Genomic DNA, 27,967 nt, shown 5'->3' with positions numbered 1-27,967 from the left:
CACAGCCTGTCTGCACAAAGGTATAAATAAAGAATAAATTACCTTATCCATCTCTCTGCTCTTAGGTTCTGTTCGTGAACGACAATGCTACGGTCAGGAAAGTTGTAGCTGCTGCTGAACAGGTGTTGGAGCGCCTCTCTGAGCTAGGCTTATCCCCAGACATCAAGTCCCTGCTCAAATCCTTTCAGTTGTTTTCTGACGGCCTGCTTCTTCTCAACAGTCTGACTGTGGAGAGAGCAAATTCCTTACAGGATCCCAGACAAACCAAACAGCTTTTTGACTCCTTGGAGACCCTGAGGAAGTGTATCTCCATGCTGCACACAGCCATGTGCACAACCATCAAACACCCTACAAGCAAGGAGGCCCAAGCAGCTAAGAGATACATACTTGACAAGGTGCAGAGTACAGTGAGTGACATTATTGCAACCCTGAGGAGTGAATGTCAAAGAGGATCTCTAGGTCCTTGTGGGTATTACACCGGAAGGAGGAACAGTCTGTTGCAGCTACTTGCTAGTTCCTCCACCTCCTCAGTCCGAGGCAGTGGCTTTGACAGCATGGTGAGAGATCTTGTGATTCATTGTATGGTCGTGGCAAACTCTTCCCGTAGAGAGTTTCAGCAAAGATTGGTGGCTCATTGTCGACACATCCTACAGTTCTGGTCCGACATAAAAATGATTTTTAAGACCTCGGCGGATCCTGATGATTCTGAGCAGCATCTACAGAACTACTTCACCTTGTTGGTGCAACAAATACAGATGCTTGACAAAGCAATGATGACCACCATTCTTTATCAAGTCTTGGACACATTTCTGATAGCATCATCTACATTTGAAGAACTTTTAAGTGTGACAAGACAGGTCCTGGTTGCAGATTCCTCTACAAAGATTGATCTGAGCTTTATTCAGCCACTACTTGAAGATTTCATATCTTACACTGATAGAATAATCCAAGTTGCAAGTTTTATCTCAGCTGTGGCTGTTGATGCAAAGAGCCTGGAGAATGTGGAGAACTCTCGAGTCTGTCTCACAAGACTCAGGGCCCAAATTGCACCTCTTTCACTAGAGCTGGCAGACAAATCGATACAAACCCCTAAAAAGCTTCATGAGATTTGTCAAAAATGGGAGGAGGAGACTGGTCAGCTACAGGACACTCTGAGTGATGTGCTAGATGTCAGGGAGTTCACCAGTATTGCTATTACTGAGATGGTCAGTGACCGCCAAGGGTGTGACGCTGCATACAGAGAGCAGAGCTATAAACTGTTTAATGAACATGCAACAAACTTAATTTGTCATATGAAGCTGGTGACGCACTCAGTGAGGAGGTACTTGGACAGAAGTGATAACCCCATCTACAGGAATGGCCTCCTGGTCCTGTTGAAACAGGGTCAATTATCTCAAGCAAAAGTGGTCCAGTCAGTCAGAGACATGCTGTTTAGTTCCAGTCTAAATGTGGAGGTATATCCTACCTTTTCAGATGATGTTGCTGCTGCCATTAAGAACTTTAAAGTGCTCAGGGAGGGACTGGACGGCCAACAGCATCCACATCTCCTCAGCCCACTGCGAGAGAGGGCACGTCAGCCTGACGTCTCACAGTCACATTTACCGGTCAAGGACACCTGTGAACTGAACCTGGATCATATGGTGAGAAGCTCTCATTCTCCTGTTCTGGAGGTTACAGAGAGGGATTTCCTAACCAAACATGAGGAGGAGCACTCAGATGGGGAAACTGTAGAAGCGGAACTGACTCATAAAAATGACAGCAATGATTTAAAGATACCAGCTGTCTCAGATGAGCCCAAACTGATCCACAGGCCTCCTGAATTTGACCTTTTACCCCTCTTGTATGAAGTTGTGACTGTGACTAAAGGAAAAGATGTGACAGTACTCAACCAGGCCTGCACTGGTGTTCTCGAGCTGTCAAACTGTTACGCTCAAGCTGCAAAGGAAGCTTTAGCCATTGTTGATGCTGTTGATTGTCAGACGCTGGAAAGCTTTCGAGCTGAACTGGTGTCACTGACTCCACTGCTTGTCCAGACTGCTCAAGAGACAGCGATGAGCTCAGCGATGAGCACAGAGAGCATCTACAAGCACAGCACGCAGTTTTCTGATCTCATCAACAACATTCGCAAGGTTCTGCTACCAGTAACTGGAACCTGGTTTCATGCTGTTTACAATGAGCTGCAAGGAAATCTACCAACAGTGGCAGCCACTGTTACACAGCAGCTCAATGAAGTAATGAATTCATGTGCAGATGTTGTCCAGCTCTTGACATCGTCTGATTTAGCCTCACAAAGTGACGGTCAAGAAACATTCACTGTCTTACACAACAAGCTGAACAAAGCCCAGAATAACACAAGATATCTGGTAGAGTTTTCCACCTCACCAGAAGGGAAAGTAGATCAGCTAGAGGGGCTATGTATCCTCTGGGGTCTGTCTGTTCAGATTTTGTTCAGTTCTTTGGATAAGATTTTGGGGACATCAACTGCAATGAGCCAACTGAGCCCTCAAAAGCAGCTATCAGCATTGTCCGAGAACTCGCTGAGAATCCAAGAGGCAGCAAGGCTCACCAGTCTAAACTGCAGAAGTGCTTACAAATCCAAACAGTTAACAGGATATCAGGATGAGCTAAAAACACTGACTGAAGCCTACCTTCAAGCTGCTGAGGACCTTGGCATGATGCCGAACGTAATGCAACTAGCAAAGTCAGAACTCTTTCGGAGAAAACTTTTGATTAAAATTAAAGTGCTTTCAGGTCACTTAAACAAAGCAAATAAGGATTATGATACTGCTCTTCAAAATATTGTCAGCATTACTTACTTTGCAGCAGAAAACTTCAGGGAGAATAAGACAGAAAATGCAGAGCAAAAATTTGAAAATGCAGCACAGTTACTTTTTGAAAATGTAAAATCTGCTACCAAAAGAGTCAACGACTGCTTAAACTACATCCGGGACCCACGCTCCCGCTCTAACCTGAGGTCTATCAATGACCATCTGTCTTTTCAGATCTCAGACATAATCAGCAGAGCGAGGCTCATGGTGGAGACTCACTTTATCTGTGACACACTCAGTCTGGATGTGCAGATTCAGTGCTGGTCTGCCAAAGCTCACTATGTGGTGGAGGAGATCAGTAAGCAAGACAGGATTCACCAAGAGGCTAAAGAGTACATCAGGGCTGGCCTACAGGGCAGAGCGCCTGAGGATATCAAAGATGGCCGAACGACAACACCATCTAATGTCAAAGAAGTGGGATTTCAATCTGAAACAACTTCTTGGCCGGAAATTAATACAGAAAGTGTTGACGCTGCAGAACCAAGCATGAGCACATCAGCTGGTATCAAATATGGACCTGGAAATATGGAAAAGGAGGTATGTATCTCATGATTAACAAGACTGCAAAGTTTAGTGATTCAAGTGCTTCACAATAAATCCACATTTTTCCCTACAGGATGGAGTTAGTTTATACAAAGAAGCTTCATCCTTGACTTACACCTCCCTTTACCTAAAGCAAGAAAGTGACAGCTGGGATCCCAAGGACAACAGAATTGTCCAGGTGACCAGGAAGATGGCTGACACAATATACTACATGACTCAGTACTTGAAGAAGAAAGGCCCAATACTGGTAATGACCACCAGAGGGCACTTTTTTCTGCCTTGATCTTGATACCTTTAGACACCCATTATCCACAATCATCTCTTTTTTTCTTTTTTCAGAACAAAGAGGCATTTGTCACAGCAGCCAAAGATGTGATCTCAAACTGTCAGTCAGTGACTCATTTCATCAGAGTTATTGCCAACCATTGCCTGGATAAACAGAGCACAGTTGAGCTCTCCCTCATAGTGGAGCAGATTCTCACCATCACAAACCAGCTAAACATCATCTCCAGGTCAGAGGAGCACAGACATCATCAGCAAAGTATAAACATATAGAAGTATATATAAAAGTGTAAAGAAATGTAATAGTAATATAATAGTTTTCCTACGGTTTACTTAGTGTCAATGCTGTAACACCCGGCTGTAAATCATCTGATGAGATCCTGGTGAAGAACACACAGAATCTACTCCAGACAGTCCTGCGTGGTGTCCATGCTGCAGAAACAGCCTGCATTACGGTAAATCTGTAATGCTATGAGATCTTCCTCATGTACTGTAGATAATAATAATAGATAAAGCTCAAACTATCCGTCATTTGATACTCTCCTGATACTCTCTCAATACCAGGGTTTAAAGCAGCCTGAGCCAAACTCAGATGGAGCGGAGGCTACAGCTTTGTGTTTCCAGTGGAAGAGGAAGCTGGAGATCCATCGAGCCCAGCAGACCTCTAACCCAGAGACTGATGAGCTGGGTTTGAGGAAGACCTCATCTCATCCTGTAGCACCAAGTCTTGCCCCACCACTGCAAGAGGGCACTGTGACCACGATCCCTTCAAAAGACAGATATTTATCTCTTAAAAACAAGTAGCTGAACGCTGATTATATGTTTTCCATTTGATATAATGATAAAAATGTGAAACCCACTTAACTCTTGAGGGTAACTTCCACAGACATTTTCTGTTGGATATGAACACTAAAATAAGACACAAACTTGATGTTTGATTCTGAAGTAAAATTGTTGATGTTTTATCTCTTTATTAAGATATTTATATTAAAACCACTGAAATGTTATGGGAATATGTGTTGGTAAAATATCATACATTATTTGACAACCATAACCACCATACAGACAAAAAATAAAGCATTATTCATTAAAACACTCAAAAACACACTGTACACATGATTTTTCTTTTTTTTAAAAAAAGCATTTACAATGTGAATTATGAAAACAATAAGGTACGTACGTGACTTAGCTTCAGCCCAACAAGGGAGGCTCACATTATCAATCACATAGCTATCAAATAAAACTAACTCAACCCACATTACTCTCACAACATTCACCCTTTGTAGCACACATTAGCCCAATATGAGTTCATTTACAGTCAACTCCAACAATGAAAAACTCCAGTCAACTCAACAATGAAAAAAAACATAAAGGTCATATTTGTAAAACATACCTGCAATGTAACCAAGATTTTCAATCCCTCTTAATTTCTTATTTGGATGATCTAGTATGAAAACAAGTGGATTATGTTAAAAGTGCTACTTACAAGCTGGTCAGTATTGAGTGTTTTGAGGAACGAGAAATCAAATGAAGTCACCAATATTAATTTACTCCATAAAGTGCCAGGTTAGCAAGTTGACATTACATCCTCAAAGCATTTAGGCCACTTAAGAGAATCGCACAAAGTACAAAAAGTACAAAAATCTTAATTGAGACACTGTAATGTTGCAAAAGGACACAATGTAGCTTCTCAGGTAAGAAAGGGACTATCTCATATTGCACAAAGAATTTTGCAAGCACACTGTAGGGACATTAAGTATTGTGTGTATTTCAGGCAAGGAGCAGATGAACAAACTTCTCATGTACATAGTTGTCTTTTAGTTAGCAACACCTGTGGGGATTCTGTATTGATCATCTCACCTAATCATGTTGGAGTTTGAAACATCATTAACTCATATCAGGATATGTGTGGTAAAAATTGCAAATGTTCAAGAAAACATCTGTGAAAAAATCCCTTTTCATAAAAGTGAGCAGAAGCACTGATATAAAAGTGTCTTTAAATAAATATGTAAATACAAAAATTCTCAATGGATTCTTAAAATTGCTGTTCAATTGATTACTCACTATCATCTCTCTGTATGTCGAATTAATGAATAATCTATTCTACAGGGTGTAATGCCTGCAATTAAGGTTAGTAAACAACATACAGTATGTGTCAGTCCATACTGAAAACTGTAACATGATAATTCATTGTTTTTGATTGTTTACAACGAACATGAAAATAAACCATTGACAAAAAACCTTCACACACACTTTCAAAACACACATTTCAGCATTAATATGATTACGTTGAAAGAAACTATACATTGTGTCTGCGCACATATTCAGCATCATCTCTGTACTGCTAAATTTACAATGCGCTGGATAGTATGTGATTCTATTCATGATCATTTATAAACAGAATTTATATACAGAAATAAATAGATTCAGGTAAAGCTAAATAATGATTAATAGACATGTCTCATCAATGTACAAAACATATGCAGCTTTTCTACACACTGGAGTGTTTACTGACAGAAAGGGGAAGCAGTGGGATCAAAAGTCTTGAACACGTCCTTGAGTGTCCTGTCTTCTGCCTCCTCCTCTGGATCCTCCTGTTTTGGCTCCTCCACTGTGGTTTCCTCCTCTTCCTGCTCCTGCTCCTGCTCCTTCTTTTCCTCTGCTTCTTCTTGTGCTCCTGTAGAGCCCTGTCCTGCTAGTTTGGCCTGCCTGGGGTCAGCGTACTGGGGTCGGATCAGCCCTGCCAGTGCCTGGATGGGAAGATTATGCACTGCAGGGGGTTTGACTGGTGATGCCGGAGGCACTGTGGGTGTAGTGGAAGGTGGAGGCTGATCTGAGGTGCTGTCTGTGCTTTTCGCCTCCTCGAAAGAGCCACTTCGTTGAGTTGGGGAGAGCGATGGTGGTGGAGTGTTGTCTTTCTTAACAGGATGTTTCAGAATCCCCACTTTTTTAGGAGGCTCTACCTGGTCCTGCTGAGCCTGCTCGGTTTGATTACGAGGATCGTACAGACTGATGCCTCCAAGGATTGTAGTGGGACTCTCCAGCCCTCCACCAGATGACGCCAAACGAGGCGCATATGGCGGCAGCCTCTCAGGCTCTGTCTTGGCTCGAGCAGCGTGAGGAGAGGAGCCAGCACTGGCCTTTTGTAACCTGGGGTCAGCAACTCCTCCCCCAGAAGAGGGCTCTTTCTGACCCAGCAGCTTGGAGTCCAGACTTCCTGTACGCTTGAGTCTGGGATCTAAAGTCTTTTGCTGGCGTGGATCTATAGGTCTCTCTGTGGAGGATCGAGACTCCAGAGATACAGATGGCAGTCGACCCTTCAAACGTGCAGCTGCCAGTCTGGGGTCAGTCGGTGGAGGGCTGGAGACGGGGGGAAGGTCAGGCAGACTTGTTCGGTTCATCTGAGCATCAGCAATCAGGGGTGGGAGGGGCAAGTTGATGGAGTGTTCCTGTTTGGGCACCAAAGAAGGGATGAGGTCCTCAGGAGCCCATACCACTGTCTGAGCAAAGGAAGGCCGCTGCAGCAGAATGTCCACCCGGATGTGGCTAAACTGCTTTAACTGGCAACGTGGATCCCGCAGCACCACACCAGGGCTGGCATCTAGAGGGATGAGGGCAGCTCTGTCCCTGAGTTCCCTCTCTCCTTCCTCATCCTCTTCTCCAGTAGGTGGCTTTTGAGGAACCGGGTGGCTCTGCTGGCGATAGGAGCCTGGCTCCATGGGTCTTAACTTCCTGGGGTCCCTGGAGAGACGTGGATCCGTGCCTCCATCTGACTCCTTTTTCATATCAGGGGGTCGCTGCCGGGGGTCTGTCTTCACACGCGGGTCACTGGGTGTAGCCCTCTCCTTCACAAGCCGAGGGTCAACCAGTGCTGCGGCCACAGGGGCAGGCGGGGGGGTCTTACTCTGCATCTCACTCTGTTTCTTCAGAGATTTGAGGATGGAGGATACACAGCTCCCATCCTCCTCATCACTGGAGTACCAGTTTGTAGTTTCATCTGGAAAGTAAAGATTATATTTAAATGTTTGATCTGTCAGAGCGCTTTGTAAATCATGTCACACCTGAGTCTTGTTGCCAGAAATAGGTATAAGGATAATTTTTCCTGAGTAATACAGATCTTCAGTTTGAGCTTCATTTCTGATGGGGTTCTGGGTTTCATTGGGTTTCATTTTATTTTAATTGACTGAGTAAACCAGCTTCTTGGATCAGGCCACTGGACACCCACCTCTGTTTGCACTGTTATCATCCTGGCCCTCTGCTCTCGGTGGCTCATTCCCCTGTGGCTGTGACTCTTGTTGCTGTTGGGTCAGGTGTAAAAAGATGGCTTTCTGCACTGCTGGTGGTAGAGACTGCAACTGTGACTCTGCACCCATCTGCTGCTGGAGGTTCTGTATGAAGGCCACACCAGGGTCCACTACATCAAAAAGAGAAAAGACACAACATCATATTAAACACTTTTAATAAAATAGAATCTTCAAGTAATAAGCTTATTGAATATTGGTATTTTTAACATTACTGATGTGACACAAACCTCCTTGTTGGCCTATGGTCTGGTTTCGGAGAAAGTTGCTGAAGAACTCTACTGGGTTCTGACCCATTGATGGAAATGGGAAGAGGCTTTGTAGCATCTGTAGATCTGGTATTGGGGGAAACGGAGGCCTCTGCATATTCATCTGAGGGCTGATGTTAGGTCGGTTTCCATGAAAAGGCGGCGGTTGACCAGGTGGGATTGGCGGTGGCATTGGAAAGCCGTGTGGTGGGTGCTGTCCTGGGGGGCTCTGTGGCATGGGTGGCCCTGTGGGGAGACCCATAGGACCAGGGGACCCAGATGGAGGAATAGGAGGAGCGGTGGGGCCTGAAGGCACCATACCTCCACTCTGTGTTTCCTCTGACCCTCCACTAAACTGATTGGTACCTTCACCTTGATTCTGAGTGAAGTTGGATCCACTGAAAAATAAAGCTCACAATTAGGTTGAGGCTAAGCTCCAAACACTTTTCAGGGAATGATTACAGTTTATTTTAATTACCTCAGACCAATTTTGTGTGCCAAGTCTACAGTAGGTTGAACCTTGATTTCAAAGAGAGAGGGGATCTTCTTTCCTGCTTGAGCAGCAGCTCCATCTGTAGGACTGCTCTGACCAGGCGTGGGGAGCAACCCTACCCCAGGAGGCGGCTTTGGAAGTGGGGCGATACCTTGCTTCCTCAGATCCTCCAGCTCCAACTCATCCTCACGGGCGTTCTCCTCTTCAGTGTTAATGATCTGATGACAGGTCAGAAAACAGAAGCTTAAGCTGAGGATTTGTTGGTATAGAAGCATTAGAGATAAAAATCACTTTAATCATTCTTTCTTACCTTATCAAGCAACTCTTTGGTCACATCGGTCAAAGCCTCATGGGAGAATTTGCAGTTGTCCCCTTGATAACACTTGGCTCCAGTATGAAAGAACTTGCATGGATATTCATGTGCAATTGCAGGTTAAGGACCATAATAAATTAAAAGATGTAATGAGATTCCAGTTAATCATGATTTAAGAGTCTCATGTTTTACACTCCAGTGTTTCATTTAAAGTCTTGATATCCATAAGAAGACATTTTTGTTGTTTTAAGTACCAAATACCCTCTAAAGGGGCTCTACCTAGAACAGGCTGTTTTGTGTCTGCTCAACGCCCCTCTATTGTGACTGGCTGACTGTTTCCTGAGTGACAAATGCCCAGGCCAACCACAGGTAATGGATTGTAGCCTATCCTGTAGCTAGGTAAAACCAGGGCTCTGGGTAAAACTCACTGGTAAATTGAGATGGCCACTGCTGAGAATGTTATCCGACCTTTGGAAGGCTGTGCAATGACAAATTTGCTTCCTGACATCCAACAACTGCGCAGCATTTCGTCTGCGACTGTCTCTCCTCTGCTCTGCTCCGTGTGTGTGTGTGTGTAAAGGTGCAGTTTCTGAATACAGGCTGTGTGCATTTCTCTGTGGACTGAGCGTTTTGATACTTTCACAGTATTTATATAGCACCTAGAACTGTTTTATAATCAAAAAAGAAATGGAAATCTCCCTTTGTACAATATAGGACCTTTAGTTATGCAATGCAATTACACAAATGTAATTAAAAACATCGTTAGTAAAGGATATTGTGCATGTAAATGCAATTATCTCCTTTACTGCAATACCCTTGGAGGTAGAATTTACAGAGTTCCTTTTTCTTATCTGGGACAACAAGCTCATGTTCGAACTTGCACTGTTCCCCCTGTATGAAGACAAAATGATTTTTATGGATTTTATTTTAAGAGAGATTATTTTTGCATAAAGAGGTTTGAATTATTAAAACAAGTTCATGAACATTAGTGGTACTCTACCTTGATGCATCGACCTTCCAGGAAATACTTGCAAATGTATCTACCATTGTGTTCAACTGTGTGCTGATTGATAAACTCCTTGCTCATAATTGGCCGTTTCTTCTGAAAACTGGAGGGATTTTTCCCTTCCTGTGAAAACAACAGGCGTGTGTTCTCTAGTTTTGTCCTTTTTAACTCATCAGTTAATGTATGATACAATTTCAAGCTTAAGCTTTGTTGAATTTCGAGAGACACGCAGTACATACCAGTGTCATGTCTTCCATGCCCTGGTCTCCTCCTCGACCTCGTCCACGTCCTCCCCAGGGTTTGCCCTTCAGCTTCTTGTTCTTGTTGAGCATCCCTCGTCCTCTACCTGGTCCACTCCCTCTGCCTCTTCCCCTCTGCCCAACTGAAGATGACATTAAGTCAGAAGTCATTAAACTCTTGATTAAGTCTTGTGATACAAAACATTTATTATTTATTTCAACTTTTTAGTAATGGTCTTGAAAAATGTATTCTTACATTGCTGTTGTTTCATGCCCCTCATGCCTCCCCTCTTCATCTGGTCTTTAGCATGGCGTCCCTTTCCCTGACTTGGAGAATCTTTTGACTGCGGGTACTCGGACATGTCATCTTCGTAATCATCCTCCTCATCTTCGTAGTCATACTTGTCATCGCTGTAATCGCTGTACTTGTCAAAATCACTACTCTTGTGCGGCGGGGACTTCTGTGAATTGCCGTGGCCCCCCTTTGAATCCCGTCCATGCTGGCAAGTCAAACCAGAGAGAGAATTATGTCACACAATAACGCCCATATGAACATTAAGCTTTTGATGTGCCATGTGGTGAAGAACTCACCTGAGAAGACTGGCCATCGGATCCCTGGCTCTTTCTGTTTTTGGGCCTTTCGGGTCGGTCATAGTCTGAGTCGTAGCTGTCAGAGCTGGAGCTGCTGGAGGGGGAGTGGTGCTGAGGAGAAAATAAAAGAAGTGTAAAACATGAAAGTGAATTATAAATTAGTCTAAGTACTTTACATTGCAGAGTCAGGAGGCCATCTTTTGTTGTAATAAACACGTTTATAACTAGCTTACTTACTTTCTGTCTGTCACGTCTCCTCCTTTTGGACCTCCTCTTCTCTCTGGTCTTTTTATATCTTTTCCTTGAGTGCCTGTGAGTCTTTTCTTCTTTCTCTTTAGCTTTTTCCTTTTCTTTCTCCTTTTCCCTCTCTTTCTCTTCATTCACCTCTGCAGCCTCTTTGTTTTCCTCTTCAATTCCGATCCCCTCATCGTCTATTTCTCCATCTTCCAATTCTCCGTCCTCTCTGAAAAGAAAAAAAGCAGTCAGCACAGTGAGTATAACTGTAGGAGGTTATATATTTTGTCTGCTTTTCAAATCAAGAATTGTCTGTTATAACAATTTAATAATAAAAAAAAAAATTACATTACATTCATTTCTTTCAGACAGTTTCCATTATGCCTCTAGCCTTTCCTGTGCTAAAAACATCCTGTCAATAGTTCAAGGCTAAGGTTTTATGTCCTGTGAACCAATGCAGTTATTTTATGAAAACCAAATTAGATTCATGCTCAGCTTGAATAAAATCTATGAGAACCTCTTGCAAAACAAATATCTTTTCAGCATTAAGGCTATTCAGTTACTTTATATAATAGTATAAATATAATATAAATAAAAGATAAAAACAAAAGTAGAAAAATGGCATAAGTTTGATGACATTCCAACAAAAATGGTGTATTTTGGCTCACTTTTGACATTGACGAAAAGCTATCTGGACTGTCAAATACTCTGGGCTGGAATAAAATGGTATTACTGTAAAGAGACACTAACATCTGTTGCTGGTATGATCGCTATTTAATCGTAATTTTGGAAGAAGGTTTTCTTTCTAACATTTTGCTGTAGCAGCCATGATCGTTGTATATCGGAGGAGGAGTGGTAACTGAAATGACTGAGCCTGAATGAACTTCACAAGCAAGGTGCTCTCTAATCTGTTATGTTTAAGACCAGGATGGTGGTGTTACATTAATGAAATGAAGTGGCAGGTTTTAATGCAAAAGCTTCTGTAAAACTTGGTCCAAGTTTCAAATAAATTAGATTATTATTGGCTGTGATTCAAATATTTGAAACTGGAATCAATGCTAATCATACTAAAAGACCAATTCAGAAAAACCTTGAGAGAAATTCATATAATTGACTACTTTAAAAATGTTGTTAAAAGAAAATAGTCCATGTGAAACCATTTCCTATCAACATATGACCCTGGAATAAATTAACATTTTATAACATGTAATGTCAGCTGCTTTAAAAATATACTGCAGGTAGGAAAGTAAAACAAAAACACCATAAAATGGGAAAGTATGTCTACCCACTGACCAAGGTCTGTTTTTACAGACACTATAGCTGCTGCAGCTCTTCCTCTGACAGCAGCACAGATCAGGCTTCAATGTGAGACCCTCCACATCCAAAGATACCTTGACAACTAAACTTCAAATTTAGTCCAGCTAAAGCAACACAGACCTCGAAATTCAATAGGAAACATTTGCCAACTTAATGGGGAAATTGGCATAAAACAGGCCTTGCCTATTGATAATCATGGACCAAATTTGAGATTGATTAGAAATGAAGGAAAATGTGTAATACTATAACTGTTAGACTACTGCTTATTAGGATGATATTGTCTATTCAAGATTTGTACTGAAGATAATTTTCCAGGAATATCATAGTGCAATTACAATAACAACACAAGTTGTGATAAAGCCACAATCTCCTTACTCATCAATACAATCACACATAATGATTTCATTGGAGATGTCTGAAGGATTTTTCTGCCGCATTTTAAAAACAAGCCTTTGTAAGAGGTGAGACAGATGCCAGAGACAGATGTGAGGCATGGAAGGTGTAACACAGGCTATTAACAGCTGAGACTCTGCAAGCTTTTGTTCCAAACAAACACCACACTAGTTGCTTCTCCTTCCTTGGCTGAGGTCAGTGAAATCACCTGGTGTAGTGTTTAATGGAAAACCACCAAATTCTTAGCCCGATTTGTTCACATGCTCTTGCAGCCCTGTTGTGGAGCTGTAGGCCAGTCTAAAGGACACAGGGCATCCCAACCCTGCCTCCGCAGTACTGGCAGGTGACCAGTAGGGGGAGTCCAGTACAAGGATGGGCGTGGCATTTACATCATAGTCATTTGCATAGTCTCCTGCAGATGGCAACAATGAAGCCATCCCAGTAGCACAACAACACGAACGATGATGTCTGCTATATTGCATGGAAATGATTATGAATGAGTCTTAATCGACACGGTGATGGGAAATCTCAGCTATTTGGACAGTTACTCTATTGCACCAAAAAGGCATGCAAAGATTTTTGAGAGGGGGGGAAACCGTGGAAAATGTCTCTAAACCCTGCAATTCATGGTTAAAAAAAAGAAAGAAAGAAAAGAAAGAAAACAGCAACACAAGCATGTAGACCCACAGCACTGAAACGCACAGATGAGCGTATTAAGAATTGCATAAGATTGTTACTCGACCTTTCATCCCCTGCAAGCTCAGAGTCTGTCATGTTTTTGTCAAGAACAGGGGCTGGGGGACTGGAAACAAGGCTCACAGAAGCCATTGGCAAAACGGATCTGCCTCCCTTCTCTCTCCCGGTACAAGAGTGAATTAACTCAAATCAGTCAATGAGACGTTGGGTTGTGAGAGATGCTGGAAGATTTCAGTCTGGAAAAAACTCACGGTGTTACATGTCTGGACAGAGACAGTAAACAAGACACTCTCCTCTTTCATATCAATGACGTTTTAACTCTGTGAGCGCAGCTTGATACCCCCGCTTTGCTAATGTCCCGTCGGTTGACAGCTGCCATGGTGAAATAGAGGAGACGGAGGGAGAAACAGACAGTGTTGTAACCATGTTCGTTGATTTCAGCATCTTCATAGGCTTTCTCAACAGGGACATCATCTCAAAATGGCTTCTGAGGTCTGCAGCACATTCCCCTCGATTATGTATTCGTCCACGTATTTATAGTCCCAGCTGGATCTACCTACCTTGGATACCACGAATCCTTGTCAGCGATTGGTCAAACATCGCACGGGGAAAGACAAGCGCGATTCTTATTGGTTCAAAGCGTTGTCAGTTATTGTCAACATCTGAAACAATGAAGCATGTGCGACGCTCAAGTTTTATCGTAAATCAACGTTTTAATTTATGACTGCGTGTGTTGCGCAGTTATAACGACCCAGGTTGACAATATTTAAAAAGGTAAAACGTCGCTTAATTTCCAGTTACGTTTCTCTGTTGTGTTTTATACACAGTCCTGCACTTCACCACTAGGTGTCGCTCTGACTCTGCAAATCAAACCCCTTAAGGACATGTAATATTTTGCTTTTCACCGAGTCAAGAAACATATTGCTGTCCAGCAGCTCGAAGAGTGATGTGGGTGTTTCGTTAAAGCTATTCCCAATAATAAAAAATATCACGTGTTGCATTTTAATGTATAAAAATTTGGCCTATTCTTTAACAGTCATAGGTCATAACCTCTTAATTAACTGTGTATCCCTTACAGGTGTGAATTTTAGACAATTTATCCAATCAGAGATAACGAACCATTTCATAACGTGCATTTAACCTTCTGCATATCTTATTCTAAACACCCAGTCATTGTAGGTTAAGAAATACAAGTGAATGGGACAGTGGTGTCAGACTTTTGGACCCTACTGTACATTTAATAGCTATATGAACAAACACATATGTTATAGGCCTATACTCGCGTCATTTGCCATAGATAGATAGATAGATAGATAGATAGATAGATAGATAGATAGATAGATAGATAGATGCTTTATTGTCATTGCATGTTAACATAACGAAACTTGGTTTGGCAGCAATCCACTTACCAGAATATATAAATATATCAAAATACATATAATAATAGTCATAATCATATATAGGCATACAGAATTAAGGCAGTAAACAAAACATAAAGTGCAATATGTGCAGCATATATGTAGCTACTTTGATACTGTGAGAAACTATGTCAGCAGCAGAGAGATGCAGTGGAAACTTGTGTTTGGGAGTATCTCGGTGGGAGGGATTCTTGCTGCAGGAAACCTAGGTGGCGTGCAGAGCTCACAGAGGCTAAACTTTCCAAGAGCGCAGATCCAGAGACAGGAGCGCATCTCTGTCTCAGACACCTGACGAGCATCCTCCAACTTTTTAAGCCAAAGGACGGACCGTCACATGAGATAACTGCTCTTTTGGATTTTTTATCGAAGCAAACTAAATCTTGGGAACATTAACAGGGGACAGTATTGCATTATTGTTACTGGACTTACAGAGATGGCACTGTCTTTTCGACGCAGGTGTTTGCTTTTGCTGTGGTTGACTGCTATTCAGAGTAGCCATGCTGCCGTTCAGGTAAGAGCTTATGTATCTTATATCTGTTAAAGCAACTGACTTGTGTAAGAGAAGAAATCTGGGCAAACTGGCTCAATAGAGTGTGTTATTAAAGCAGATCTCAAGATCTGACTAAACCACACTTTAGAAAATTTTCATATAGGCTACAACTATTTGGTGAAAAGTGATTGATTTTCATGTAGAATGTTAACCCAACAAACAAAAAATGTGATTGTTTTTATTCTGCATTAGCACTTTATTTAGCTTTTATCTATTGTGGCTGTGTGCTCGCTCTCTGTATCACTTTAAGTTTTGCAAAGTTTGTCAGTCATCTATAGTTTCCACTGGAGAAATTACTTCATACTTTTTGCATGTGCAAAAAAAAAGAAGTTTCATTGTAGCATCTGGATATGAGTCCTCTCATGTCTTGTCAGCTGGTGGCATTTCCCCTTTGCCTGGGGCATGTAAAAGGAGGAGACCACTGTCTAACAACTGCACAGGTCCAAACTATGCGCACAATGAATTTTAATGTCTTGAAGCTAGTTGTTATTGTACAAAGACCTCCAAATGCCAGTGCAGGAATTTAAGGTATGCTGCACCGGAGAAATTGTTACAATGAGCATGTGATTAATAAACCCCTCTGAAAGGATTAGAGGCACTTTCTCTGAGGAACTTTGTAATGGCTTGACAACCCCTCTCGCTCAAGTAACTGCTTGTGGCACCCATGCTATTTTGAGTCTGCCCATTCAGGATTATCCAATGAGCATGTGCCTTCCTACCGCCATGCAAAATATACAGAGGAACAGCATTTTGGACTTATGTCCCACTGACATCTGCCAGACAGCTTTTGTCCATCTGTGTCTGCCACTGGAGTTGTGGTAGTAAGTGAAAAGGGGTGAGTGAGGGAGAGAAGAAGAGAGATAGAATATCTCACATGTGAGTGCTATGAGGACTAATGGAAAAATGTGGAGAGCAAAAATTGTGTAGTGTATTGAAAAAATATGGTGAGTTATGCATGTAGAGTAAAAAAGCATCTCATTAATACATCTTGTCAAAGTCATAAAGAGTATTTTAATATCAAGGAACCCATAAGAATGACATATTTGTAACCATAAAGACCATGTGCCCACCAATAAGATTCAGTTTCAATTACATCATACTCCACAGCTGCAGATTAATGTTTATTCCCTGCTCATGTTTCATATTTTATGACTTTAAACTGAAGTAACCTTTACCCCTGCTCCCATTTTCATGAAAGTCGTTGCATTTTGAAATGGTTTGCCAGGACCCTTAATAGTTCTTAATTCTGCTCATCGTGCTCATGCTTTATTCACAGACATGCATGGATAAGCACCAGGTGGTTGGGGTGCTCCGTCAAATGGAGAAATTTCTGAAAGGCCAGGAGATACGGTTTACAGAAGGCCTCCGGATCATGAAGTCAAAACTGGCAACACTTCAGAACTCTGTCTCCAAGTTGCCCCAAGCAGATCAGTCATCTGGTGAGTAATAAATTGATAATATCAATCACCAATCACCACCGCTCTCATTATTGTCCTCAATCACTGTCTTCAATCAATCAATGTCTTATTACTGTAAATGCAGTAGTTAATAAATATTCAATTTAGCTTCTTTTTTTTTTTTTTTTTTTACAATGAAATAAATAAAATATAAAATATATATAAAAGTGACATTTATTCTCACTAAACTACTGAGTGAAATTAATGAAAGAAAGGGAACATTTATAGAAATGGTAGGATTAGATTGCATTAGTTTTAGCTAAGAGGACCTAATAAACTGGTAAATGAGTATATATTAGTTTCATTGCAAAACATTGCAACACTGAAATGATGACAATGACAATTAAATATGTAATAAAAGTAGGTTAGGAAAAGTATGGAATTCAGTTTTCAGAAACAAGAAAAAAGTGTAGATTGGACTTTTATTTTTGGAAATGATAAATTGAAATAGTTTCATAATATAGCAGAAGTTTTCAGAAATTTTGAACTGTGCTCAGTTTATTAAGATAGAAATAATAATATTATTTTACAACATCATGACGTATGCATGCAGTATTTGTAGGTCTTTCAACAGATGGCTAAGGTGTATGAAAGTGTTCAAGTCTGCGACAGAAATACAATTGTTGATTAAAATTATTTGGTTCATTTTATTCTGCTATTTTGTAGTAACACTGACAAACCTGCAAAATGTGTGTATAAAATATAAAAATGTCTAAAAGGGATGTTTTAGGCATATTTAATACACATTCATCTGACTATCCTGGTTCAAAAATGAGCATACTGGATGAATAGGATACTGAAAATACAGAATATACTGTATGTCTGTATCTGGTGTGCTGATCATATAAATAAATGGTTGGCTGTGCACCAATGAGCAGGACATTATTTAATCTGTGATGGCTGTTTTCTGTTTGGATCATTCAAAGAAATTCAAAGAAATAGCAAAAAAGTAGTCCTTTAATTTGGAATCCTCAAGATCCACGTTGTATAAACTTGCACATGCAAGCATGATGCGAATGAGGCTTTGCTCAATAATACAATGAATGACTAATCAGAGAAGGATTATGAAACATCAAATTTACAACATTTCAGGAACATTCAGTTGTTTTAGGTTGATCATCAAACAATGTTTTTCCAAACCAGTGACAACAGAAATCCAGAGATGGCTCCTTTTATTATGGTATTATATATTCATCCAACAGTGCAAGGCCATCTCAGTTACAGAGCTGGGAACTTGACAGGGGAAGTGGATTTGTGGAATTGTGTTGTTTGGCAGGAGATGCTGAGGCCAATTTGTTGGTGATGGACCAGTGCAGTCCATAACTCTGTGGAGAGTTCTTGGCAGGACAGGAAGAAGCTGATATTTTACATTTACAGCAATAAAGGCTCAACAAAATGAAAGGACAAAAGTGAAATTATTCACCACCTGCTTTTAATGATCAAGATCAAATCCAAAAACCCACATATGAAAATATATTTTTTGAATTAGATATAGTTATAATTAATTAATTAGGAAAATAATATGGTTAATAATTTGATCTGTAATATTTTCCTTCCCTTCTTACAACACACACAAAAACATATTGCACACAGTGTTTCTCCTGACCTCTGTCAAGCTCATGTTGGTCTGGAAAACATCTGATATAAAAACCGGCTTTCATTATACTACAAACCTGAGCTGGACATGACTGAGTTCTGGCCATGCTAGACTTATTATACAGTGTCTGATCAGTATCTGTGCCTTATTCTCTTGAGATTGAAAGAATAGCAATAGGAATAAGAATTGGAATAGCAGGAACATTTTCTCACAATCCTCCTGGTTGGAGGAAGCATCAACATCTCATAAAAGTCAAAAATTTAATCCATTCACAATGTTATGTAATGTAATGACATTATATATTATACAAGCGTTATACAAGCATTAAACTTTCCAGAGCCAGAAACATAGCATAACATTTGGCTGCTGGTATTATTCTGACTCATAGAAATGGCCGCTCCTCTGCTGGTTGACTGTAAATGAGGCATTTGAACCGTCCTTTCCCATGAAGGCTCTGAACTGCCCAGTGACACGTGTATATCCCCAGGCAGAGAATGCCAGAGGATGTTGGGAGGCTTACTCCACATGTGACCAGCCTTCCTCTCGTGCTCTCTTTCTCTCTCCCACAGCTCCCACCACCTGCCCCTCCCTGGAAGCCCCTGCTCACGGAACGAAGTTTGGCTCAAAGTATTTTGTCGGACATGAGGTCCATTTCACTTGTTCCCAGGGCTACCATCTCGTCGGTTCGGCCACACGTGTTTGCCGGGACAACGGCACCTGGACGGGCATCAGTGCCGTCTGTAAAGGTGAGACATATTGTGATTCCCCTTACTTGAAAGTTTGTAGAGTAAAATAAATCAAAGCCAAGCTTATTAACCTGTCGTAGATCCATATATTTACCCATGTGTGTGACAAAGGTTAGTTACATTTGAGTCAAGAGAGGCTGAAAGAGACATCAGCCCAGAAGCCAAACGGAGCTCCGCATACACACAGATAACAGGCAAAGAAAAGAGCCATTCTTTATGATGTCTGGAGTTCCTCGGCATACTGAATGAAGCCCTCGTTAGAATGGCATTAAATGTCTCTGAACACAGGAAAACACCTGTACTGCATTCCACTGTGGGGTGCTTTCCCCACCAGGTTTCTACTCCTCATGAACAGCAGCGGTGGGGCTACTGTAAGATAACCCTCCCCTCTCTCTTGCTCATGTTTCCCTGCCTCTTTGACAGCAGTCCCACTGGACGAGGTTTGGTCCAGACATTATATCCACACCATGGTCTGATAGCACTGAAGTATGCTAAGCATGCTATCGATAGCCCCTTCAGCCTGCAGTGGTGGCACTCTTCCAAAAATTCCAAGTGGCACACACAAACATATGTTTATTGACATTCATGGTTAAAGCAACACGAGAGGACTTGACTCTACACAGTATTATCTCTGTTCATGTTTTTTCAGCCCAGCACAAGAAGTCTAAATTTAGTCATGCTTAAAAAGCAGTATTGACAGAGTGTGAAAATCTTTTAAGTTAAAAAGAGTTTAAAAATATCTAGCAGGTTGAAGTGGGTCTTTTCATGTTTTGGCCATGTGGTGGCCCCTGGGGAAGCCAAATAAACATTAAAGGGGTTGGTTGTCATCCAGTATACTGTAGCCTCAGCGCTGAAGAGCAGAGGCTGCTTCATCATTTGAACATCTGCAGAGACCACAGAAACAGAGATCATAGGGCATGATGTGATATTCATCCACTTGTTTTGTACCTTTGACAGACAGTACCAAACCTGTGTCGTCCTATTTACTGTTGTTGTGAACAGTTTGCTGTGACTTCATACAAGGTTACTATCTTCTAGGCCACTGAATAATTAACTAATAATGATATTTTATGCTTTGAAATATAATAAAAAACTAAATGTTGGTAGATGAATTAACGGATCTGTGCTTTGAATAGACTTATGTATTCAATGCATACACATATCACAGTCACAGTGAATGTGTTGCTCACTGCCAAAGGCACTGACAGTAATAGTGAAGTGAAGCCCAAAACATCTCTTGTAAAGAAGTATGAATGAGGATTGCATGAAAACATTAGTCCATTTGCTATAAGTTTGAGAAATTGTTGTGAGAAGGTGTTGACAGCAAAGTACCTCACAACTGTTTGTACCAGTAAAAGAAAAAACCTTCAAAACTGTCTTTCAATGAAGATGTTCACGCCTTGTTGAAAGTGTTCACATATGAGTAAAACATGGTATATAGTACATCCATATAGTGTAACAACACTGCTTTTGCATTTCATCTAACTTCCAAAAGGCAGATGATTTTAAAAATATATATAAGTATAGTTAAATAAAAATCTCAATTCGATACCATCCAGATACTTTTCTACAAATGGAAAAAATAAAAGGGCAACACTGGTTAACTGTTGACATCATGTGTCCATAATAATTGTCCAGTCTCTCAATCTTACATATAAGTTATCAAACTAGGCGGACACCCATTGCCGCCCCATGAATGGATAGAAGATAGGATAGGCTCACAGAGGCTCTTTCATTTTCTCTGTATTTCATTACAAGGGACTCTTCTCTTTTCTAGGAAAAGTAAAGCCTAAACCTAAAGTCAGTAGTAATAGTTTACTGGGAAGAGCAGAATCATAGACTTTCATATATGTTTCATACAGAAACCTTTCTTCCCATTATATTGCCTTTATAAAGTTCTATTCTGAACAGATTTCATCAAGTGCTTCACTAAAGCGACTTCATGTGTCGGGTGTCTGGACTCACTGTTCTCCAGTACAGACCCAAAAATCAACCCCAGCAGCAACCACAGCATGTGGTGTTTCCTCTAAGACCAGACAACCTTCTCCAGTTAACAATTTCTTTTATTTAGTTGAATTAAAAATCTATATCCACGAAAAGAGAGAACACAACCACACTCTTAAATCTGCATTTTACACTGAATCCTGATCTCTCTATAAATATTTTTAGCACTTTACACAGCAGTGCATCTAGACAAAAAGACCTTAAGACATAAGCAAAGATTACGTCAGAAGGTGTTAAAGCAGCAGGAAAGGAAGCAACAAAACTGAAGGGAGATGTTTTTTATTTCCAAGACAGTAAGACAGTAGCTGTAATGTGACTGACTGAAATTGCAACTGCTGCTCCTTTGTTCAGTATCCATTCATATAATGAGAAAAAAAACCTTAACAAGGTCCAGATTGAAATTACTTGAGATGGCTAAAAGGACTTTAAATTCCTCAACAGTTTGACCAGAGTGATAATTCTCTCCTGCGCCCACAGACATCAGTGAGTGTGCAAGTAACCCCTGCCAAAATGGAGGTACCTGTGTGGAGGGTGTTAACCAGTACAAATGTACCTGCCCTCAGAACTGGAGTGGCTCACACTGCCAGCACCAAACCCAGACAGGTCAGTACAACTAGATTAATGTCAAAAACGCAGTTCAGGTGAAGAGTCCTAAGCTTTTGTCCTTTTTAATGCAGCACCACCTGAGTGGAGCGTCATGAATGATCCAGCATTCAGCCGGAGGCCTCGCTGTGCCCAAGTGAACCGAGCCCAACACTGCAGCTGTGATGCGGGCTTTCACATGAGTGGCACCTCTGACAACAGTATCTGCCAGGGTGAGCTGTAATTATGTGTTACTTAATTGATTCCTGTGGGGAAACTCTCATTTTGCCCCATCCCTTCACTGTGAGGACGAGGTCAGCTACAGAGCAGTTCCCTCAAGCCGGTGTCTTGCTTGACGATATCTCAGCGGGATAGGAAACAGCTGTTATACTTTACCAGGGCTTTCTGGCTGATGTGCAACTCCGCACACCATCTACTGGTGAAAAGAACAGGCCCCAAATACCTGAATCTTTCACTCCTCTAATGAATAATAAGGTTACAAATGAGAATAATCTGTGGAGCCAGTCTGTGACAAACAAAATAATCCTCTCGAGAGGTCACAAGCTGATTAGCATCCATTTAGGTCACAGTTCAGTTGCTTTTAAGATGTAATTGGTTGAGTAACATTTTGAAATCACAATTTTCATGTAGTTGCTTTATATGTTTTAATTTCCGAGATGTTTGAGTGGCAAAGACAACCTGGGAGACAGAAACAGTATCTCCATTTCCTACATTTCTTCCCTCCAGTACACACAGTGCCCCTGCCTGGTCATGAGATGTGTGTTTTAGGCAGACATACATTTCCTTCTCTGTTTCTTAACAGATGTGAATGAGTGTGAAGTTTACCGGCTGGACCAAGGAGGGAAGCTCTGTGTCCACGAGTGTGTCAATGTCCCAGGCTCGTACCACTGCTCTTGCCCCAGCGGCTACAAGTTGCTCCCAGATGGGCGGAGCTGTGAGGGTGAGTAACAAGAGGGAACAGAGGACAAAGGCTCATTCAGAAGGCCCCAACTGCAGATCTGGCCGGGTATGTAGCTCCAGAGAGGAATACCTGCGATTTAGAAGGACGAGAAGCCTTCAACAACAGAGCTCTTAGTTTCTGCAGAGGTGTCTGTCAGTCCCAAACCTCGCTACCACTTCCATTTGCACCCCTGAAGCTTACAATGCTTGCCAGTGGAATGAATGACCTCACCCTTTCCCAGCAGCAAGGATCTTTAGGACATGAAGCGTTTGTGGGAGACTAAACTAAAAAACCAAATAAACAACCAGAGCACTGCACCCCCTGCTCAGACTGTGGTAACCAGGAAGCAGGGAGTCAGTCTGGCAAGTCTCTCTCCCTGCTTCTCATTCTTACATGCCTCTGCTGTTTTGTCTTCCAGATGTGGACGAATGTTTAAGCCAGCAGCACAACTGTAGTCAAGGCACAACTTGTATCAACATGGGGGGAGGCTTTCAGTGCGTCAACCCAGTGTGTCCCCGTTCCCATGGAAACATCAGCTATGTCAAGACGTCTCCCTTGTAAGTGGATACAACACAATTTGACCTGTTTGATTGCAACTTTTTGTCTGAAAAAAGTGAAATGGGATTTCATCTTTCATGTTTTGGCAGCTTCAACTTTCCAGTGACCCACTTCATACAGTACTAAATCAGATCCAACTGTGAGACGCAGTGGGAGTGTAATGGGCTCCTGGGGGACATTATGACTTGTAAATAGCAGGAAAAGCAGTAATAAAAGTAATGATTGCTGTGTTCCATTCAGGTGTGTCAATAATGATCCATGCCAGTGAACCAGCATACTGAGTGAGTCAGGATCTAAGGCGCCCTTGAGGAAGGCGTTACATTTATAGGGTTCACCAGCTAAACTACTTCAAGAGAAATTCAGATTTCAAACAATTTGGGTCTTAATTTGGTAGTTTTGGGCACCATTACCATTGGTAGAAATAACATTGTACTCAACAAGTTAACTGCTGTGATCTGGGAACACAGTGACATCACTAAAAGGAAGTCAGAAGCATGAGGAGCCAGACCATTATACAGAATTTAGACAAACTTCCAGGTTAGCCACATTTATTTGGAAGAGAAACAAAGGCTAATAGAAAACATATGAATAATAATTTGTAATGAACTATCACAGTTTTCAAACCAACTCTCTGGTTCACCATTGACACCATACTTAGTAGTTGTGCTCATGATTTTCCAGTGCAATGATGGATTATCACCAACATTTCAGATGCTCTTACTTTCATTTTACCTTCCTTAATTAACTAGATGAAATAATCTGGTCAAACTGTTGATTTGTTTTGTTGACTGAGTGCTTATGCTTCTTGCCCCTTTGTTGTATGGTTGTCACTATGTTCCCAGATCTAATATGGGACAGTGTAAACATAACCAATATACTTATACTATAACACCAACACTATACAAATAAGATTTGTTTTTATAGCTGCATTGTAGTGACGCAAACCATTTCTGACAAAGAGCATGCATGCTCAGCAGAACTTCAATTGATGACGTAATTTTTTTCTTAAAAACCACCTAGAACTTTTGTGTTCTGGCCAAATGCTCAGAGACATTACAACTTCCAGCTCCCTATTTGCTAGTCATCATCAAGTTGCCTCATTTAAGGGAATGAAACATAGCTCTGTCTGCTCCTACTGAACCATCAATGTGGTGAAATACTGCTCCACTGCCGGCAAAGGGGATGGATAAATATTTTGGCAAACACATGTAACAAGGGAGAAAGCAAAGAATCAAGTAAGACAGTAGCTTAGTCCCAATTACAGTAAATACTATATACTAATGCTAATATTAATGCATTTAGACTGGAAAAGACACTAAGTTAAGAATACGTAACAATGCCAGTGTTATAAATCAACTTGAGATTTCAGTGTACTTTATTTTATCATTTTTCCAGCATGAACACACTACATACAGTACTGAAAACCTGCCCAGAATTAGTAAGTAGTATGAATTTGGGACACAGATAATGCTTAAAGGAAATGGAACAAATTGCAGATAATGCACATTTCCAGTAATATTTCAGAAAACAAACCAAAAAAAATGTATTGGAAAAATATTTTGCTTCCTCTTTTTAAAGCTTTTATTGACATCTTGATTAATTTCCTTTTAGTACAAAGTGGTTCATTAATTTCTTGTATACTCACTGACAGAACAGTTACATGAATATTAGTATGTAGTACACATTAGTATTTGAATTGGGACACAGTTAGTGTTTGTGAGAGGGAAAGCATGGTGGTGATATGCAGGATCTGAGAGTACACAGAGATGGAAGTTTATACTCTCTCTCCTGTTGTTCCTACATGTAAGAATTAAATTCACTTGACCTCTTATGTATTGTTTGTGCGTCACTTCTCTAAGTCACAAGAAAAGAGTTTGGCTCTATATATACTTTCCCACGGGGATAGTTTGATTATATAACCATTTAGCCCATTTATGTGACAACACTCAAATACACAGAGAATGTAAAACATTTTATTACTCTGTTCTGTGTTTTCCCCCTGCAGTCAGTGTGAGAGAAACCCCTGCCCCATGGACAGCCGCTCCTGCCACCTGGCTCCTAAGACCGTCTCCTTCCATTACCTGTCCCTTCCCTCCAACCTGCAGACTCCCGCCACTCTTTTCCGTATGGCCACCGCTGCCGCCCCAGGGCGCACCGGGCCCGACAGCCTGCGCTTCGGCATAGTTGGGGGAAACTCCCGGGCCATCTTTGCTATGCAGCGTTCAGACAGACAGACTGGTGAGCTGATACTGGTCCAGCAGCTGCGTGGGCCGCAGGAGATCAGCGTCGACGTGGACATGTCTGAATACACTGACCGCACCTTTCAGGCCAAGCATGTGGCCAGGGTCCAAGTTCTGGTTTCACCTTACAACTTCTGAGAGCGCTCTTCCAAAGGAGGAAGGCTAGAGACAGAAAGGTAAAGAGGAGCGAGGAAGAGTGCATAATGGGCATTGAGTTTACTGATCACCTTCATCCCCTTGTAGCCAGTCGCTGGCCAGCCTTTGCTCAGTGGCCAAATATGCTTTGAGGTTTGACAATAGTAAAAATAACCAAACAAGAGTGACAAGCCATTATTATAGTTATGTTATGAATATAATAATATATGGCAGAAAACATAATAGAATCTTCATTAAGTTGGTTCAGTATGAGCTACATCTCATGTTTGAGTGAGCTTGAATGCATTAATTAGATTTACTTGCGAAACAAAAGCTAAATTAAAAGGTTGGGACAGAAGGATAACTTCTTTTGTTATTGCTGTTTGTATTTTTATGTCCATCATAGATCATCTCTGTGTAGCTCAGGGTTGGCCCTGGGGCTGATGCACTGCTCCCGCTGTACTGATGATAAATCCCTATAAGACATTAGTGCTCCTGCGGCTCTAATTTATTGGAAATATTGTTGCTGGTTTTTACATTGTAACATACTGAATGCCACATGTTTATCTTCCATCATATACTGTATATTTGTTCTTTTGTACTGGCTTACATTGTTATAGCGCCATTCATTCTACTAAGGGAGTTTTTCTTTTATAAACAGTAGATGCAGTACTGTACATTACCTGGGCATATTTCCTCTATTATTCATATTCTGCACATGTATGTATGTTATCCAGAAATAATCTTATTATAAATCAAAGATGATTTTTGGCAAGCTTGCCAATGCACTACGCAGTTTATCTGGAATTTTAATTGTCTCTACATAACTGAAATAAAATCAGTCCAACATTTCAGCGTTTGTTAGAACTACCTCACTTGATGCTGAACAGTGTGCTATTAAATGTCCCTGTGGCTGTGCTTGTTTTCTTTCTACATCCATTACAAGTGAATTTTAACGAGCGAAATTCAAACCAAAGCATCGCTGATAAATGAACCCTGGATGACTATAAAAATTTCTTTGAATGGATGAAAGGGTAGAAAGGAAGAGTGTGTGTTTTAGACTGTAACCCTCGAGGCAACAGACAGGACAGGTCAAAACAGCATCCCACTTGAAACAAAGGAAGTATTTTTATTTGACTTTTATGCGAAGAACAGTAACTGTCAGGTTTTAAAATCAAATCTCACTGTGCCTATTTGTTAGAGAAAGAAGAGACTAATGTTCAACACATGTGGTCTCTTAACTTCCTTCCATCTGTCCTCTCACGTCTCCATCCAGGGGTTTACATTGCAATAAAAGAGGCCAGAAGAACTGCATGCTTCCAGGAGGGAGTGGAGGGCGAGAATCAAAACACATGTCCTGACAGCACACACACACTGCTCTGAAAATGACAACGTGCCTTAATGGCAGGCGTAATTTCCTTCAGTAACCGTACCACAAGTGCTCACATTGCAGTCTTTGTTTCAGGCTTGTGCTCGGGCCGTTTGATGTTCACATGTTTCATCCATTCTGAGGCGGAAGGATATTGCCAGAGACAATTGGAGAGCACTGAGCTTCATAACACAAGCCATTTGCTGGCAAGTAATGATAAAAATATACAGCGAGGGCCTTGAGGCAAAGCCAGCGAAGAGTGTGGTTTGTACTCATATTACGTCAGAGTCACAGAACCTCGGTGAAACTCTGACTGAATGCTCAGTCCCAATTTCATGAAGTTCTTAATGTGCTGTTAAAGCTTTTAGAGGCTTTTCTTTAATGTAGTGTGCAGTGTTATGCAAGCATTTCGGCCCTGTCAGTGAGTGTTGGTGAACACCTACATGTGATCACTGGTGTTTAATCAAATTATCACAAACTAACTAATATGCAGCATACCTGAGGTACTGCAGGGTCATATTTTAGTGTATGAATACTGTTCAGTTTCTGGTCCTGCCAAAGAGAGACACAGTGGTCACAAGCACTAAATTATACATAATATATGCTGAACAACACCACAAACTACAGCCTCAAAACAAGCTTCAGTAAACTGCTATTTATTGCTTCAGGGCAATTGTGTGTTTTTATTATTTTGTCCACCCCCTGTGGTTCGACATGTATAGGCTCCTGGTTATTTGCCATCTTCAAAAAGCACATTCACTTTTTCACAAAAAAGGGGGGGAAACAATCTCCACATCACAAATTCTTGAAATTCCAGGAGCAGTAAAAACTTGAACTTCAGTATAAACGTTATCCTCCTAAAACAA

At 41.2% G+C, this 27,967-nt stretch overlaps 3 protein-coding genes across 5 annotated transcripts; 2 read left to right on the top strand and 1 right to left on the bottom strand.

The window, feature by feature from the left end:
- Positions 1-48: 48 nt before the first annotated feature.
- LOC122996924 lies at positions 49-4,783 on the top strand. Its single transcript, XM_044372727.1, has 5 exons — positions 49-3,365; positions 3,445-3,618; positions 3,711-3,883; positions 3,991-4,108; positions 4,218-4,783. Exons 1-5 carry the CDS (start codon positions 312-314, stop codon positions 4,455-4,457), a joined length of 3,759 nt encoding a protein of 1,252 aa, XP_044228662.1. The 5' UTR covers positions 49-311; the 3' UTR covers positions 4,458-4,783.
- LOC122996925 (zinc finger CCCH domain-containing protein 6) lies at positions 4,727-13,991 on the bottom strand. Its single transcript, XM_044372728.1, has 12 exons — positions 13,531-13,991; positions 11,082-11,307; positions 10,845-10,955; positions 10,510-10,753; positions 10,254-10,396; positions 10,009-10,137; positions 9,785-9,899; positions 9,006-9,115; positions 8,681-8,913; positions 8,185-8,600; positions 7,879-8,067; positions 4,727-7,650 (listed from the first exon to the last, which is right to left on the bottom strand). The coding sequence occupies exons 1-12, from the start codon at positions 13,614-13,616 to the stop codon at positions 6,161-6,163; spliced, it is 3,492 nt and encodes a 1,163-aa protein (XP_044228663.1). The 5' UTR covers positions 13,617-13,991; the 3' UTR covers positions 4,727-6,160.
- Positions 13,992-14,165: 174 nt separating this feature from the next.
- Positions 14,166-26,586, top strand: LOC122996926 (fibulin-7). Of its 3 annotated transcripts, none has more exons than XM_044372731.1 (9): positions 14,166-14,258; positions 15,359-15,413; positions 16,729-16,891; positions 19,076-19,252; positions 21,734-21,859; positions 21,934-22,071; positions 22,662-22,799; positions 23,218-23,356; positions 25,363-26,586. In XM_044372731.1, exons 3-9 carry the CDS (start codon positions 16,735-16,737, stop codon positions 25,733-25,735), a joined length of 1,248 nt encoding a protein of 415 aa, XP_044228666.1. In that variant the 5' UTR covers positions 14,166-14,258; positions 15,359-15,413; positions 16,729-16,734; the 3' UTR covers positions 25,736-26,586. The 3 variants fall into 3 exon arrangements, with proteins under 3 accessions (XP_044228666.1, XP_044228665.1, XP_044228664.1); XM_044372730.1 differs by lacking the exon at positions 14,166-14,258 and adding an exon at positions 14,286-14,432; XM_044372729.1 differs by lacking the exon at positions 14,166-14,258 and having other exon boundaries at positions 14,464-15,413.
- Positions 26,587-27,967: the final 1,381 nt, after the last annotated feature.

This window comes from Thunnus albacares, chromosome 14 (genome assembly GCF_914725855.1).
Source record: "Thunnus albacares chromosome 14, fThuAlb1.1, whole genome shotgun sequence".
Taxonomy (NCBI): domain Eukaryota; kingdom Metazoa; phylum Chordata; class Actinopteri; order Scombriformes; family Scombridae; genus Thunnus; species Thunnus albacares.
This window is presented reverse-complemented; position numbering and strand designations above follow the sequence as displayed.

Excerpts from the sequence above, each read along its gene's own strand:
- LOC122996924 (XM_044372727.1), top strand. The coding sequence starts at position 312 with ATGCTGCACACAGCCATGTGCACAACCATCAAACACCCTACAAGCAAG. Across the intron at positions 3,366-3,444 it reads CTGGAAATATGGAAAAGGAG|GATGGAGTTAGTTTATACAA; the intron begins GTATGTATCTCA and ends TTTTCCCTACAG. Across the intron at positions 3,619-3,710 it reads AGAAGAAAGGCCCAATACTG|AACAAAGAGGCATTTGTCAC; the intron begins GTAATGACCACC and ends TTCTTTTTTCAG.
- LOC122996925 (XM_044372728.1), bottom strand. The coding sequence starts at position 13,616 with ATGGCTTCTGTGAGCCTTGTTTCCAGTCCCCCAGCCCCTGTTCTTGAC. Across the intron at positions 9,900-10,008 it reads TGGAAGGTCGATGCATCAAG|GGGGAACAGTGCAAGTTCGA; the intron begins GTAGAGTACCAC and ends GTCTTCATACAG. Across the intron at positions 8,068-8,184 it reads GACCATAGGCCAACAAGGAG|TGGACCCTGGTGTGGCCTTC; the intron begins GTTTGTGTCACA and ends TTTTTGATGTAG.
- LOC122996926 (XM_044372729.1), top strand. The coding sequence starts at position 15,336 with ATGGCACTGTCTTTTCGACGCAGGTGTTTGCTTTTGCTGTGGTTGACT. Across the intron at positions 22,072-22,661 it reads TGACAACAGTATCTGCCAGG|ATGTGAATGAGTGTGAAGTT; the intron begins GTGAGCTGTAAT and ends GTTTCTTAACAG. Across the intron at positions 23,357-25,362 it reads TATGTCAAGACGTCTCCCTT|TCAGTGTGAGAGAAACCCCT; the intron begins GTAAGTGGATAC and ends TTCCCCCTGCAG.